A 15390-nucleotide genomic window follows, 5' to 3' on the forward strand; every position below is an offset into this window, starting at 1 on the left:
GTTCTAACTTACTGCATTTTAAGAATTTTCGTGAATGCTCGCTGGCCATCTCGATTCAGCTAGCAAGGGCAACGAGCTCACACAACGCTCGCTGGGCAGCTCGTTTCAGCTAGGGATGTGCAAAAAACAAAAAAATTAAACTGAACCAAACTGCGCTAAAAATAATCATTTTTTTAAAATCAGTTCATGAACCGAACCAGTTTTTACAGAACTCGATCATGAACCGAACTGGTTTTTAAAAAAAATGATTATTTTTAGCGCAGTTAAAGAATCGAATCGAATCGAACCATTTTCGAATCAAAGTAAACTGTTTTCAAACCAAATCGAACCACTTTCGAACTAAACCGAACTGCTTTTTATTACTTTTTTCTCTCTTTTTTTCTTTTCAGAAGAGGGTCGACCAGAAACGGTTCCTAACCGAACCGAACTAGTTTTGAATCGAACCGAACCAATTTTGAACTAAACCGAATCGATTATGAACTAAACCAAACCTTTTTTGAACCAAACTGTTTAAACCGAAGCTAAGGGTGTGCATGGCAGCAACCGTTTTAAAAAATTCAATTCAATTCGACCCATGCACACTCCTAGCTTCAGCGAGCCTGGCAGCAAACAGAGGCTGTCAAGTGAGTCTAATATTGTTTCTCTTTTTCTATTTTTAGCCAACACTTAGCATACATAAATGTGTGTTTTCTCTTATAACTCTAATAGTTTTAATTCTTATCAATTTATCAGGAGTTTTAGGGAATTTTTGTATTTCTCTAAAACTTTGTGTACTATACTTTATCTATCATTTTTTATTCTGTAAAATTCATGAAAGCTCTCAATAATTCATGAAAATTCGTAATAATTCTGATTATGAGGTTGAGATATTGTAAATGGCCTTTCACTTACCAACTTAATCTTTCGGATTGAATTGATTGCTTATCATTGTGAAATTGATCCTCTCTATAAAACCTAATAGATTTGAAATACATAATTATAATTAAAATGAGGATTAAGGGATACGATTAGTGAAAATCTTAGGTTCTGAGTCAAAATACATAAGAAGGGTAAAACGACAATTTAAAATATATGTAACCCAAAACTGTAAAATGATAGAATAAGGCCTAAAATGATAAAAATAACCTTGAAAATGGATTCAGAATGAAAAATTTAGTGGTTAGGCAAGTTTTTGAAAATTTGATGAATAATATTTTTATCGGATGAAAACACTGATGTAAAGTTGCACCAAAAAATGTGCCAAGTGAGATTAGTGCTCTAAGTTTGAAAATATGTTGGAAAAGGTACTTAGGACCAAGGAATATGATTATTGGTAAAATTTGATGAATTTTAGGATTTTTGGAAAAACGTGCCAACGGTGGACAAATCAAGCTAAAATAGTGATTTCACCAAATTATCAGAAAACTCCGGATTCATCTATTCAAGGGTAGTTAAAGGACTTTGGTGAATTTTAAATTTTGGATTTTATGGATAGTTTATGAATTAATTGAAGATTAGTGGGTTAAGTGGATGATTTGAAATAATTTGAATTGTGTGAGGTGGCATGTGGGACCCACCCACTTGAGTGATTGAAGACACCTAAGCTTCAGCCACTATTTATCATCTTCCTTCCTCCTTCTCTCTCCAAAAAATTGAGCCTTCATCCTTGAAATGGGCTTGAAAATTCTCCTCCAATCTTTCATCAAATCCACTCAAGTTTCACATAAAAATTCAAGTAAAACACCTAGTGAACCTAATCCACACCTCCATTCCTATTGAAAATCCCTAGATTTTGAGATATTCCCCCACACAGCTTGCGAAAATTTGGAGAGTTTGGTGTCAATGGAGCTAGATGCTTGAGTTGTTGCTTGAGGAACATTCTTAGGAGTCTTGGACATTGATTTGTGGTAAGTTTTCATACATATTGTTGGATTTTCTTGTAGATCATAAAATGGAAACCTAAGCCTATGTGTGGTGATAAGAGGTGGTTGGAGACCTCAAAATGACTTCGTGCATTAGATAGGTGTTGCTTAGAATGATGAATTAGAGTGATTGGGCTCATAAAATTTATTGTGAAAAAGTTTAGTAACTTAGTAAAATTTGGATGGATGGACATGAATTTTGAGAAAATGGATTGTTGGATAATTGTGAAATTGAGTTATGAATTAATTAGAATAGTTAATTACATGATGTGTAGTGCATTGGATGTGTGAAAATCAATTAAAAATCGCTTGGCCATGGATAGGTATACATTCGGCTACTTAGGGAAAAATGGGCTTGAGTGTGCAAAAATTATGTAATTAAGTTTGTTGATGATTTGAATCAAGTATGAATGGATTGTATGAGTGTGTAATGCTTGTTGTATGAGAGAAAAATCCCCACACTTGTTGATAGCATGCATTCTTCCATTTAGAGGAATTTAGGATAAGATTGTGCAATTGGATGTTTGGCTTGATGAATGGTGCTAGTGGGTGTTTGAATCAACTAGTGTGGACTTAAATGAGTGCCTTGAACCTTGAAAACACAAGAACCTTCCCTAGCCAGACAGATGGCCACAATTCGGCCATATTGGAGTTTGTTTTGGGGAAAATGATGATAAGTTTGGGTTTAATGCAATTTTGGGATTGATATGGTGTTATGTATGGTTAAGAAAACCATTTGAGTGATTGAATAAAATTAACATTATGGTTAGGTATTTGGGCCTTAATGGCCGAATTGTAGCATGTTGGGGGGAGAGTGCATTGTTTTGAATTATGACTTGTTTAACAAGTGGGTTGATGATCATGTGTTGTGTGTCGGTTGCCTCCCTCGGATGAAATCCTAGAAGATTAAAGCTTGGAGCTTGTGGATTGTCTTTGGTCTTTGACCAAAAGGATTTTGGTAAGTGATTACCCACTTGATTGTGTTATTGATTGGATAACTAATGAAGTTATCATATTGCATCTTGTAATTGTTGAATAACCACTTGTGTAGGCATTTCTTGTGGAAGGGAAAGATTTTGAGGTAACTTGTAATTGAAGCAACTTAGCTCGGGAGCTTTAAAGAGGTAATACCTTGGTACTGGGGTTGATCCTCGTGTGTGCTCCACTATGCCCATTGGGGTAGTGGTTGAAAGTTGTTTGATGCAATAGTATGAATTATAACATGTTGTATGTTGGATGGTATATTTAAGTTTATACCGTATCTCTGGCCAGTAGATAGTTTGTCGTATGTCGTAGGGGATTCCACGGGAAAGGTCTCTGTAGGGAGTTCAAGTTGGCCAGGGGCCATAGAGTTGTGATTCGTTGAGGAGCACTCTAGGAATATCTCGGGAGTTATAGTGGTGGGTGCCTTGAATTATATCTCGGGGATACATTCTTGGATGAGGACCGGATTGATATGTCGTATGCCGTAGGCTATTGCACCGTGTGATTTGTATATTATGATTATAGTTATATTATTGTCATTTTACATCCGGTGAGCCATTGAGCGGAGTGATCCTCCAGAACGTTTGGATTACAGAGAATGAGCCATTTTGCATTTTGGGATTTATTTGATATGCTAGACTTAGAGAATGAACATGTTGTATTGCATGCGTGATGTATACCATGCTTTTGTTGTTCATGTTGTATTTTGGCTAAGTCTAGTTATTATGTAATTATTGTTATTTGGAGAATTTGATTTAGTAGTTATATTTGGTATTGGATAAATGTAATTGAAGAATTATGGATCTTGTGTTAAGTAATGATGAATATATGTGATGAAAGGGAAATAGGCCTATTCTAGGTTATGATGTTATTCAAATTGATAAATGCATGTAATTGAATCATGTGATTCAAATGAGTATTAAGTGGTATAATGGTTACTAAGTTGTCAAATGATTACGTGATGGATTGTGGATTAAATAAGAAATAATGCAAATGTGTTGTGGGTTGTAAGAGCACAAGGTATGTTGAACCTTGTGTGCCACCCTTGTCAATTAGGTACAATTTAATGGTTTAGAACACACTTTGGTAAAGTGGGATTAGTTGATAAAATAAAGGAGATGCCGTTAAAATTTCTAAGAAAATGATCAGTTTTTAGGCCAACTTTGAGAGATCATATCTCCCTCCACAGATGTCCAAATGAGGCATTCCATATCTAAAATTTAAAGCCTAAGATGTCATCTATGTTGTGCCAAAATTTGGTGTCATTTAGAGTTTTATAGCATTTTGTAGGCCGCAGGGAGTGAAGACTGCCCAAACTGGATCTATGTAGGGGCTGTCTTGGGTCCCCTCTTTGAAAAATTGTATCTCCCTCAATTCTTACTCAAATTATGCTTATGATAAACCAAATTAAAGATCAAGGTGTTTAGTATTTTGAACCAAAATTTGAGAGCATTTGGTTGAGTAAAATATTGGTAATCGCAGAAATGGTGAGAGATGTTTGGTGCCCTGTTTGGGGTTGGTTGGCAGCTTTGCCTGTCCAACTTCAAACGGTTATAACTGGAGCTAGAGAACTCCAAATGAGGCATGTGATACCTTGTTGAAAAGGTGAAAGAGTCTAGTTTAACATAATAAAAGATGAGAGATTAATGATGAGTGAATCATGCCCAGTATTGAGAAAACAGAAAGGTACTCTGTTTTAGAAAAGTTGTAAAGTTGAGTTTTATGCTAAGTTAGTTTCTGGGAACCTCTTGGTAACTTAAAATAAGTATTGTATGATAGTTAAGCAATTATAATATTACTTCCATGTTTAGATTTCAGTTACGATCACAGTTGGCATCATTACGTTTTATGGTTGTTTTTAATTGCATACGTAATGAAAAGAAAAAAGTTTACTCATATTTTTAAATAAATTGTTGTGATTGTAACTGTGTTTAATATCATAATCAATGTTAACAACACCAATGTACAATGGGCTGTTACACTCTCCGCTCTCACTTTCTAGTGAAATTAGGCCAGCACAAGATAAAAAAAAAGGATATGTTTAATATTCACACTTCAAACTTAAAAAACTTGTGTAAAAGAATATGTTAGAGAAATATAAAAAATATTAACGATCCTTTAGTAGCTTAAACTTTTAAGTTAAAATAATTTTTATATTTCTCTACCAATATTCAAAATTAGCTGCATTTGCATTACAAATACGAGAGCTCTTTTCCTTAATCTATTTTAGCTTTTAATTTAGTTGTTTAATGTAAGAAACCGCTTCAATTAAACTTGTAATTAATTTTAATTCTGAATAAAATTCAATAGGCTTCTATAGAGTGATTGACCAACATAAGTAAGAAAAAAGTCCCAAAGAAATAGAAAACAAAAAGTATTTATCGATCCGAACAATTTTTTTTTTTTTAATACATCCGAACAATCTTTATAATGTACCAGCAGTTGGCAAAATATAACAATTATGCTAATAATGGATGCTTGCGTAGAACCAGAAGCCAAGTTGTAAAATATAAAATATAATTTTTTGTCCAAAGAAAGCCAGGGAAAGTCATAAAATCAATATATATATATATATATATATTTTGTTCTCCCGGGAGAACATAGTTGAGGTTGTAAGAGTTGTAAACAAAAAAAGTTGTAAACGTAACCCTCCCTTATATATATATATATGAGATTTACATTTCTGCAGCTGCTGTGCGTGCACCAATCATATACTTGCTATATATATATATATATATATATATATATATTTGAAAGCATTAAATGCGAGGAATCATAATCATACAAAAAATGAAAGCATTAAATGTGGGGAATCATAACCATACACTTGTCGTTGCTTTACGGACAGCAACGACAGGTGTATGGTTATGATTCTCCGCATTTAATGTTTTCATCCTTTGTATGGTTATGATTCCCTGCATTTAATGCTTTCAAATATATATATATAACAAATATTTGATTACTGCACATACAACACAGCTGCAAAAATATAAACACCATATATATATATATATATATATATATATATATATATATTAAGTTCGAAAAGCTTATTATGCACCAAAACAGAAATATAGGTGGCTTCACATTGATGTACTTACTCACATTAGGACACATATACGTGTTTTCTTTTTTATGTTAACCAACTTATTTTTTTTTTAAAGTGAGTTAATTCTCTCGGCATTTTTATAAATTTTGACTTTTTAAATTAGCTGTAAAACTAATATGAAGTACGGAATAAATTAGAGATAAAATTATTTAAATTGCTTCCAAAAATAATATACGAAGATTAAACGAGATCATTTCCTTTTCATATACGTCACTTTTTTTTACTACCGCCATTTGATAAACAGATACGTCTTTGATTCGTGATGACACCCAACCCTCGATTGCGACCTTTGCCTTTGCCATATATCGGTTTTCCCTTTGCTGTGCTCTTTCCTTTTTATTTCTTTCTTTTTCCCCAAAAGCAATTTTTAACAAAACATTTTTCAAAAGGAAAACGTTTCCCATTTGTTACCAGCAAATGCCCCTATTCTTTACGGGTGTTTGGTGAGGAGTTATATATTTTTATCAGAAAAAAATAATTTTTAAAAATATGATGAATTTTTTTTTTCCTGGGTGATAGGCCAAATTTTTTCCATGAATATTGAGTTTATTTTATTGATGTGTTAATTTTTCCATCACATGAAAAAAATAATAATTCCACCCCATTGATAATAATCTTTCCCAATCATTTTATATAGAAAAATAAATTATGGGAAAAAAAAATTTCCAGTCATATTTTTATTTCACCTCTTACCAAATATAGGTAACTAATTTTTTTCATATCATTTATTTCAGAAATTTTTTTTTACCTCCTACCAAACACCCGTTTCATGGAAAAACTCTTATCCTAATGCTAGAGAACTGTTTTCTTACGTTGCTCTCCCTTCGAATTCCGTACTCTATTTTTTTTAATTTTGGGCTCTGTTACTTTTTCTCTATGCAGGAAAATCGAAACTTTTCCTGGAAGAGGAGAAGTTTGAATCCCTTAATTTTATCACAGTATTGGCGCCTTTGTTATTTCAATATAAAGAAAGCATGGAAACAAGTTTCACAATAAACTTGTGTTGCTAATAAAAGTTATTCCAAACTTGTGTATGTTTTGTGAGAAGTTTTCCCAGGACTAGTTTAGGTGAACCAACATTTTGAAATGCCTATACAATAAAATATTATTTCTATTATCATATTACAATTCTCAATTTTTGGTTGGCCAGACAATTACTTAGCATTTTATTCACATGGCATGTAACGTTTACACAGACTGTCCCACAAATTGCTGTCTTTGGATTTTTATATGTACAATATTAATATTTACTTTATAATATCAGGTCATTCGACCCCTCTGTGAAAATGACTGGAACCTAACTTGAAAAACTTACGCTAATATAACGACAAACAATTTTGAGTCACAAAATTGAACAAGACCTATTTATTTAACAAATTTATATTTATCTTTTAAAAAAAAATTTAATTTTGTCTTATACAAAAAAAAAAAAAAAAAAAAAATTACTCGCCTTAAAAAGATGTATTCATGATGCAGTACTCTGTCAACACCACAGTGGGAATCTTATCTTTTCTCCTGTTAATCTCTTTTCAAAAATTCCATTAACATGGAAGACAAAACTGGAAGCTACGCCACCAACCTCGTGGATCCAAAAAGCGGTTTCAACACTGCTTCTAGAACCTTCCACAGCCTTAAGCCCCCACTCAACCTTCCTCCGCCTCACGCCAACATCTCCGCCGCGGCATACACCCTCTCCCTCCGCCGCAACTCGCCCTGGTCCGACTCGGTTATCGCACTCGTCGACTCAGCCACGAGTCACCAACTCAGCTACTCAGACTTGATCCAGCGTTCAGAAACCCTGGCCACCAACCTCACCACACTCTATGGACTCACCAAAGGCCAAACCGCATTCATTCTCTCCCCAAACCTCATACAGGTTCCGATCCTCTACTTCGCGCTACTCTCTATTGGCGTGGTCGTCTCTCCCGCAAACCCAATCAGCACGCGCTCCGAGATTTCCCACCTCCTCAACCTCTGCGAACCTGTCATCGCCTTTGCGACGTCGTTTTCCGCACCCAAGCTCCCAAAACTCCGTCTCGGAACGATTCTCCTCGACTCGCCCGAGTTCGACTCGCTCACAACGACTACCGCGGCTTCAATCCCACGTGGCGGCGTGGAGGTGAGCCAATCCGACGTGGCGGCGGTTTTGTACTCGTCCGGGACCACCGGGAAGGTGAAAGGCGTGATGCTCACGCACCGGAATTTGATGGCGACAGTGGCGGGATACGACGCCGTTCGAGTGCGGACGGAGAGCCCCGCTGTGTACCTCTATACGGTGCCGTATTTTCACGTGTATGGTTTCACGTACTGCTTGAGGTCGGTGGCTATGATGGATACGGTGCTGGTGATGGAGAGGTTCGGTTTAGGGAAGATGCTGGACGCGGTGGAGCGATTCGGATTGACTCACCTTGTGGCAGCGCCGCCGGTAGTGGTGGCGATGAGCAAAAACGGAGTGACGGAGGGGCACGATTTGAGTTCGTTGCAGGGCGTTGCTTGTGGCGGCGCTCCGCTGGGAAAGGAGACCGTTGCGGCTTTCAAATTAAAATTCCCTCGAGTATTGCTAGTCCAGGTTTCTGTTGAAACTTCCTACTTTAAACTTCACAACTTGAACAGAAACTTCTTTTTTATTTTCCTGCATTTTTTTTAAGGAAAATGTATAATATCTAAATTAAAAATAAAACTATACAATGAAATAAATTAGGATTACATCAAAATATAAAATTATTTAATAAAAAAATGGGAATAACATCTATCCTTTTAAATGATATAAATTTATATCATTTTAGATCTTAACCGTTGATTTCCGTCCATCAACGATTATAATTTATTGGATTAAAATTATTAATTAATTAATAATCAATTTGGCCCTTTAAGTTTGGCATAATAGATTATAACCGTTGATGGACGGAAATTAACGGTTAAGATCTAAAAGGATATAAACTTATATCCTTTAAAAGGATAGATGTTTTTTCTTAAAAAAATATGTGGAAACAAAAATTAGGATTACATCATAATCTCAAGAATAACAGTACATACTACATACATATCCGTTTATACATAATTTTTACAGTGAAGTTGGTCTTGTTTCTTCAGATCAGTGTTGTTAAACCGGACCGGATATCAACTCGGTCGAGGTACTAGATTAATGGGTCACTAGTCGAACCGGTGAGTCACTGGTCGGACCGGTTGACTCAGATATATATGTATTATATATATATATATATATATATATATATATATAATTATATGTATATAAATATGAAAAATCAGCATCTCAGTGCAACTTGAGAAACTTTAATTTTTCTTGCTCACTGGATGCATATGTAAAGATTTCAGAAAAAAATCCCAAATCTTGAAAAATGAACACAGGAAGACAACTTGGGTCCTAGAGCGACATGGCGGCGACAAAGAAACCTAGAGCAACGCTGCGGCGACGAAAAAGATTAGGGATTTCGCACGGTTTAGGCTTTAGGGATTTCGTAAACTTTAGGGATTGATTTCGTAACAATTTTATTTTTTTCACTTATTGTGTGATTTTTCATTTTTGTAAATTTTTTTTTTTTACTCTGACCCGAACTGTTTCACAAAACCCGAATGGTCAACGGGACCCGGTAAAAATCCAGCGGGTCGTGCGGGTCGTTGGGGGTTGATTACTTGTCCGGTCCAAAAGCTGACCCAAACCGGTCACCCAATCGGGTTAACGGAATTTGGATCGACCCGTCTGGGTCGGGCCAGATTTAACAACAATGGTTCAGATTACACTTTTATAGTTGTATTCTCGTACTACCAACTATAGTAATGTGGGCATATGAGACTTCTTATTGACGTGTAATAAACAATTTTCAAATATTAACTTCATTTTTATCTTGCGTCACACTATTTTACCAGGATATATTGAATTTGAATTTTTTTTTTGGAAAGTCAGGATATATTGAATTAGTTTTAAGATTTTGTAAGCTCAGCCTCAAGTTTTATTTTCATCCACAAATACTGTAATTATTTTTTATACTATCATAAAATGATATTGTTATGACTGAACAGTAACTATGGTAAAAGGTAATGGGTAAATGTCTAAGGGAAGTTGATAGAGAGCAAGGTCTGGTATATATGGGCTTAATTGAATGTATCAGCTATGTGCGAATGGGTGAATGCGAGATATTTGAAGTGTCATTCCTTTGTTATTATAGATGTATTTATAGTACTTGTTCTGAGCGGTTATAGAAGAGGATCATGGGAGTTGCAGCAAACGTGGTATTACCAAGCAGTTATAGGGATCGTGGTTATGAGTGAGCGCGAAAGGATGGAGGGTTTAAACTCACGATTCCGGCTCATGACCTATAGCCCCATAATCTAGGTCCTTGGCATATTGCGTTAGTTGGAATATGAATTTGGGTAAGAGGGTCTTGGATCTCTGATTAGTTTGAGCTCTTGGGCTTGAGCTCAGTGGGCCTATCCGGAACAGCTATATTTGCATATTAATTTTTTATGTAATTATTATTATATTCAATCTGATTTAATAATGTTAAATAAATATTAATATATTATAAAATATACTGCGAAGGATTTACTTATCACTAATTAAGTTTATTATTTTTTTTTATCTTTTTTATAATAGTTATATGGAAAAAGTTATATTTACAAACTCTTACAAATTACATTAAGTATGACCGGTTATACTTTTATCAAGATTGTATGACCGGTCATACTTAGTGTCATTTGTAAAAAATGTTTGTAAACGGATCATTCCCTTAGTTATATAGTGGTCAGTAAAACATGATGCAAAGGGAAAGATGAGAGAGAAAAAAAACTATACTAAATAACAATCATAGATTTGATTTAATCCTACATTTATAAGAGAGATAGTAAGAGGTGATAAACTTACTTGGGTATAGTAAATATAATCTCTTCCAAAATATTAAGTTATACTCAAGAATTGTTGGTCTAGTAACTACGCGAGTTTAATTCGTGAGAGTTGTAAAGGGTGAAATTTAAAAAATCACTAAGTTTGATCTAGTGGTGAGGGGTTTAAGTAAATTGTATTTAGTTATGAGTTCAATTTTCACTTGTATAAAAAAATAAAAATAAAAATAAACGGGTCTAATACCGGACACCTTGATATTTAAAAAATAAATATATTAAACCGTCAAATTAAATAATTATATAAGAAGCTCTAGGGGGAGATAAAACAATGGACAAGAACAAATATTCCTTATTTATTTATTTTAAAAAAAAAACTAGTTAGAAGAATAGTAACGTACATATTTTTTTGTTTAATTTTTTTTATAAGTTACAGGTAAAAATAAACTGAGAGAATCTGAAATATTATAGGGATATGGGTTAACTGAATCAACGGCTGGAGTTATCCGAACAATGGGTCCCGATGAGACTAACCGGCCAGGAACAACAGGAAGACTGATAGGAGGGATGGAAGCAAAAATAGTGAACCCCAACACAGGAGAGGCCATGTTTCCTGGTGAACAGGGGGAACTCTGGCTTAGAGGACCTCCAATTATGAAAGGCATGCACTTTCATGAGATTGATACAATTGTATTATTACTTGTCATTTGTGTTTTGTTTTGTTAAACTAAAGTAATAGTAATATGTAGATTATTTCCATTAAAATGGAATATTATTGTTTTTGTGTATGGTGTTAGGATAGGTTATGTAGGTGACCCAGAAGCAACTTCAGCAACTTTGGGGGATGGGTGGTTAAGGACAGGGGATCTCTGCTATTTCGACAATGAAGGTTTCATGTATGTTGTAGACAGGTTGAAAGAATTGATCAAATACAAGGGCTACCAGGTAATTAATCTATCTGGTTCTCTTGTTCTTCCATCCAAGTGGAAGTGATGCATGATTGCCAAAATAGTGTACTTTTATGTTAGTTTCTAATACTTTGTACGTTTTGAGATAAAGCTTAAAAACTTTGTAAATGGAAAAATATGTATAAAATTTAAATTTTTTATGAGAAGAATAATAACTAAACACTTTCAAATAAATGTAACACTATAAAAAAAAAAAAAAAGTGTTTGGGATTAATATTTCACCGTCAAGTTAGAGATGAAGTTATTTTGTGCATATATAGGAGAGTGGATGACTCATCTTTTTTATTTCTCTCTTCTTCTCAAATAGCTTTACCCATTTCTTTGCGCATGATCGTTGAAGATAATTTTATCTCGAACTTGTGGAAAAAATTAAACCTATAAACTTTATTTTGTTTTTCCAATGTTATGAATTATGTATCAATACCTTATTTTTATGCTATATGATATTTAATCTAACTAATTTGTACAAAGCTCTGACGAATTTAGTATTTTTTATTACTTATTTTAGGTGGCCCCTGCAGAGTTAGAACAATTGCTCCAGTCTCACCCAGAGATAAACGACGCTGCAGTTATTCCGTAATAACTTATCTTTTGATTTTTTTTAATTTCTATGAAAAATGGTTTTTCAGAAAATATGTTTTAGTGTTTGATATAATTTTTAAAGAAATTAATCGGTGCCAAAAGATTAAAAAAATATATAAGTTTAATGTAATAGTTAAAAAGTATTTCTAATCAATTGTTACAGCTTAAAATCCTTTGAGTAAGAAAAGGAATGACATTTACCACAAGAAAAACTAAATAATAAGTTTTTGAAAAAATATTTTCTGCTCTTTCTTTTATAGAAAATTTTTGAGTGTAAAATTATTTTTACTGAAAAATTAGTTTCTAGGAAACATATTTAGGTCAAAATATTTATAAAATAATGTATATTCTCTTTCATATTTTCATATAATATATATAAAGAAAATAATTATTAAAAAAGTTTAATAAATTAGATCGGAACTCACAATTCAGAAAGACACGAGTTTAATTTATGCTATCTACGAAAGAATGAATAACCTTTAAACATCATGAACAGATACCCTGATGAAGATGCTGGTCAAGTGCCCATGGCTTTTGTGGTAAGACAGCCTCGAAGTTCCCTGAGCAAAGCAGAAATAATAGATTTTGTAGCCAAACAGGTGCTTTTCTCTTATACCATTTTCTTTTTCCTGGTGAACTCCCATATATACTTTATTTTTTTGTTCCATTGAGATTTTAAGTTTTCATCCATTGTGGATACATGTCCTTCTAGTTTGCATATTGAATGGAAATATATATATATATATATATATATATATATATATATATATATATATATATATTGTAATTTGCTCGTGGATGCAGGTTGCACCGTACAAGAAAATAAGGCATGTAACTTTTGTCGATTCTATACCAAAGAATGCAGCGGGAAAGATACTGAGGAAAGAGTTAAAAAATATAATTGTCCCCCATCGACCTTCCTCTAGGTTATAATGCTTCGTTTCAACTCATAATGTTTTTGTTTTCCAGCAAAATTAACTGGTATTTAAGTAAATTCATGCGAATCTCTTACGATAGAATTAGGTTATAATGTCACGTGAATAAAAGATAGGTTGTTGGGGTACGTAAAAGTATAATCTGTAGAGTAGATACAGTGAATTGTAGGTACAATGTATTGTATAAATAATAGTATGGAGGAGATTGATGTACCAATGAAAGTAATAAGATTGTTTTGATTCTTAAATTCTTCTTTCTTAGCTTTTCACTTCTGCCGCTCAGAAGTTGGTTGGTAATTGAGAACGTAACATTGGTGCTTTCGTTATTTTGAACGCCATGTAATGACATGAAAAATTTCTAAAATGTCCTTTGGACGTTGAATTAAACAAATGGAGTCGCCACTTGAACTGTTGGCAAGGTGAGAGCCAAATATGTAACCTAGAAGGGTGTAGTAATTGATATAGGGGTGCCCTTCACAACAATGATATGGACCAAGGTTACGAGAGGTAATCTCAAGTGCTATGTATACCGGGGGGGGGGGGGGGGGGGGGGGGGGGGGGGGGGGGGGATGTTTAAGTGGCTACAATTGTTCTCCAAAGTGGTAGGGTAACGGTTCATAAAACATTTGTGTCATGTAATGCTAGTTAAGGGGGTATTTATAGGTCCCATGGTGCAAAGAGGGAGAGGAAAGTCAACTATTATAAGAAAGTGCCAATGTAGCATGGCCTTGCAGGGGAAAGGCACTTTGTTGTTACTGCATTGTTGACAACAACTCTCGTGCATGGGAGAAAGTGAAAGGAGAGTCCCCATGAAAGTATTTTGGGTGCCTGAGGAGGCAAAAGGGATGGGGGAGTCCTCCAACGCAAGACATTTTGATGTCTCACGTTGGGATGTCTGGCAACAACGCAAACGACAACAATGCTGACATAGCAGGGTTGGTAGGGTTGAGGTGGCATAGTCTCTTGACAGTGGGCTAGCCTTATTGGACCAGCAGAATTGAGCCAGCCAGAATAGAAGCCCACCCCAGCTCGGTAGAAAGCAAAGTCTTGGTACCGAGATGAGTGTGCTGATCGGGAGTTTAGTGTGCTTGTGCGGGGCCAAAGTGACACTCAAAATGACAGTCATCAATTGGAGTCTGGCGGTCTACGGTGGCAGTTAACATTTTAATTTGTAAGGGGGTTTCATGCCGATTCGGGCGTATCTCAGTACGTGTTGTTTGCCTGTTTTTTGACCGGCCTTCTTTTGGCGACCGATAATAATGTATTGTACTTGCGGCAGATTTTGTTGCTTGGTTGTTGATAGTGTCTACATGTAGACTCTTGAATAGGGAATATTATTCGTTTTTTGGGCACATACCACGACGACTGTGACAATTACTTTATTTTTCATGCAAACAATAAATGCGATAGGACGTGCCATATTTAACGAGGGGAGGTATTGTGGGAGCTGTCTTGTCATTGGTGACTTTACGGTCTTGACCCTCATCTGATCCGTTGAATTTGAACGGTTGTTTGAATCTGACGGTAGGTGATTTTAGCGTTGTTCTTTGGAATTCTATTTAAAGGGGTTCTCTTTTGCATTGTGGACGTTTCTAAACATCTTCTTCATCTTCTAAACTTTGAGTTATCAACATTTCTCAGAACCTTCCTATCTTCACGCCTCTTTTATTCTCCTCAAATTTCTGTTTCTTCTCATGCTTTTAGGTCTTTATCACCTTCTAGTTCTGCGCTTCTTCTTTTTCCTTTCAGTTGCCGCTTCTGGAGGGTTGGTCTATATTTCCACGGAGGGTTTTCTTTCAAGTTTTTTCTTCATATCATCTTTGTCTTCACCAATAGGTGTACTTCTGCACTTGTTCTCGTGTTGTCTTCCTTTGATTTCTTGTTTTTTGTCTTGCTGCTATTTGTGGTTGAGCTTTGGGTAGAGTCTTCTTGTAGTCTGTTAGCTTTGAGTGGTTGCTTGAGATGGTGAAAATAGAGGAGTTGTCAACAGAGGAAATGAAAGAGTTCGAGGAAAAAGTAAAAGTGGAAGAGTTTGATTTTGATCCCAATGCTCT

General features: G+C 34.9%; 1 protein-coding gene across 1 annotated transcript; it reads left to right on the top strand.

The window, feature by feature from the left end:
* Positions 1–7473: 7473 nt before the first annotated feature.
* LOC133290406 (4-coumarate--CoA ligase-like 9) lies at positions 7474–13549 on the top strand. Its single transcript, XM_061488484.1, has 6 exons — positions 7474–8563; positions 11323–11512; positions 11654–11796; positions 12328–12395; positions 12898–13000; positions 13206–13549. The coding sequence occupies exons 1-6, from the start codon at positions 7541–7543 to the stop codon at positions 13332–13334; spliced, it is 1656 nt and encodes a 551-aa protein (XP_061344468.1). The 5' UTR covers positions 7474–7540; the 3' UTR covers positions 13335–13549.
* The last annotated feature ends 1841 nt before the right edge of the window (positions 13550–15390 follow it).

Source organism: Gastrolobium bilobum, unplaced genomic scaffold, assembly GCF_033153095.1.
Source record: "Gastrolobium bilobum isolate Gb01-03AN ecotype WA unplaced genomic scaffold, APGP_CSIRO_Gbil_v1 utg9538, whole genome shotgun sequence".
Classification (NCBI taxonomy): domain Eukaryota; kingdom Viridiplantae; phylum Streptophyta; class Magnoliopsida; order Fabales; family Fabaceae; genus Gastrolobium; species Gastrolobium bilobum.

What these genes read in the sequence shown, in the direction of transcription:
- LOC133290406 (XM_061488484.1), top strand. Translation starts at nt 7,541, where the DNA reads ATGGAAGACAAAACTGGAAGCTACGCCACCAACCTCGTGGATCCAAAA. An exon ending in AGGACCTCCAATTATGAAAG is followed by an intron (nt 11,513 to 11,653) that starts GCATGCACTTTC and finishes GTGTTAGGATAG; the next exon opens with GTTATGTAGGTGACCCAGAA. An exon ending in TAGATTTTGTAGCCAAACAG is followed by an intron (nt 13,001 to 13,205) that starts GTGCTTTTCTCT and finishes TCGTGGATGCAG; the next exon opens with GTTGCACCGTACAAGAAAAT.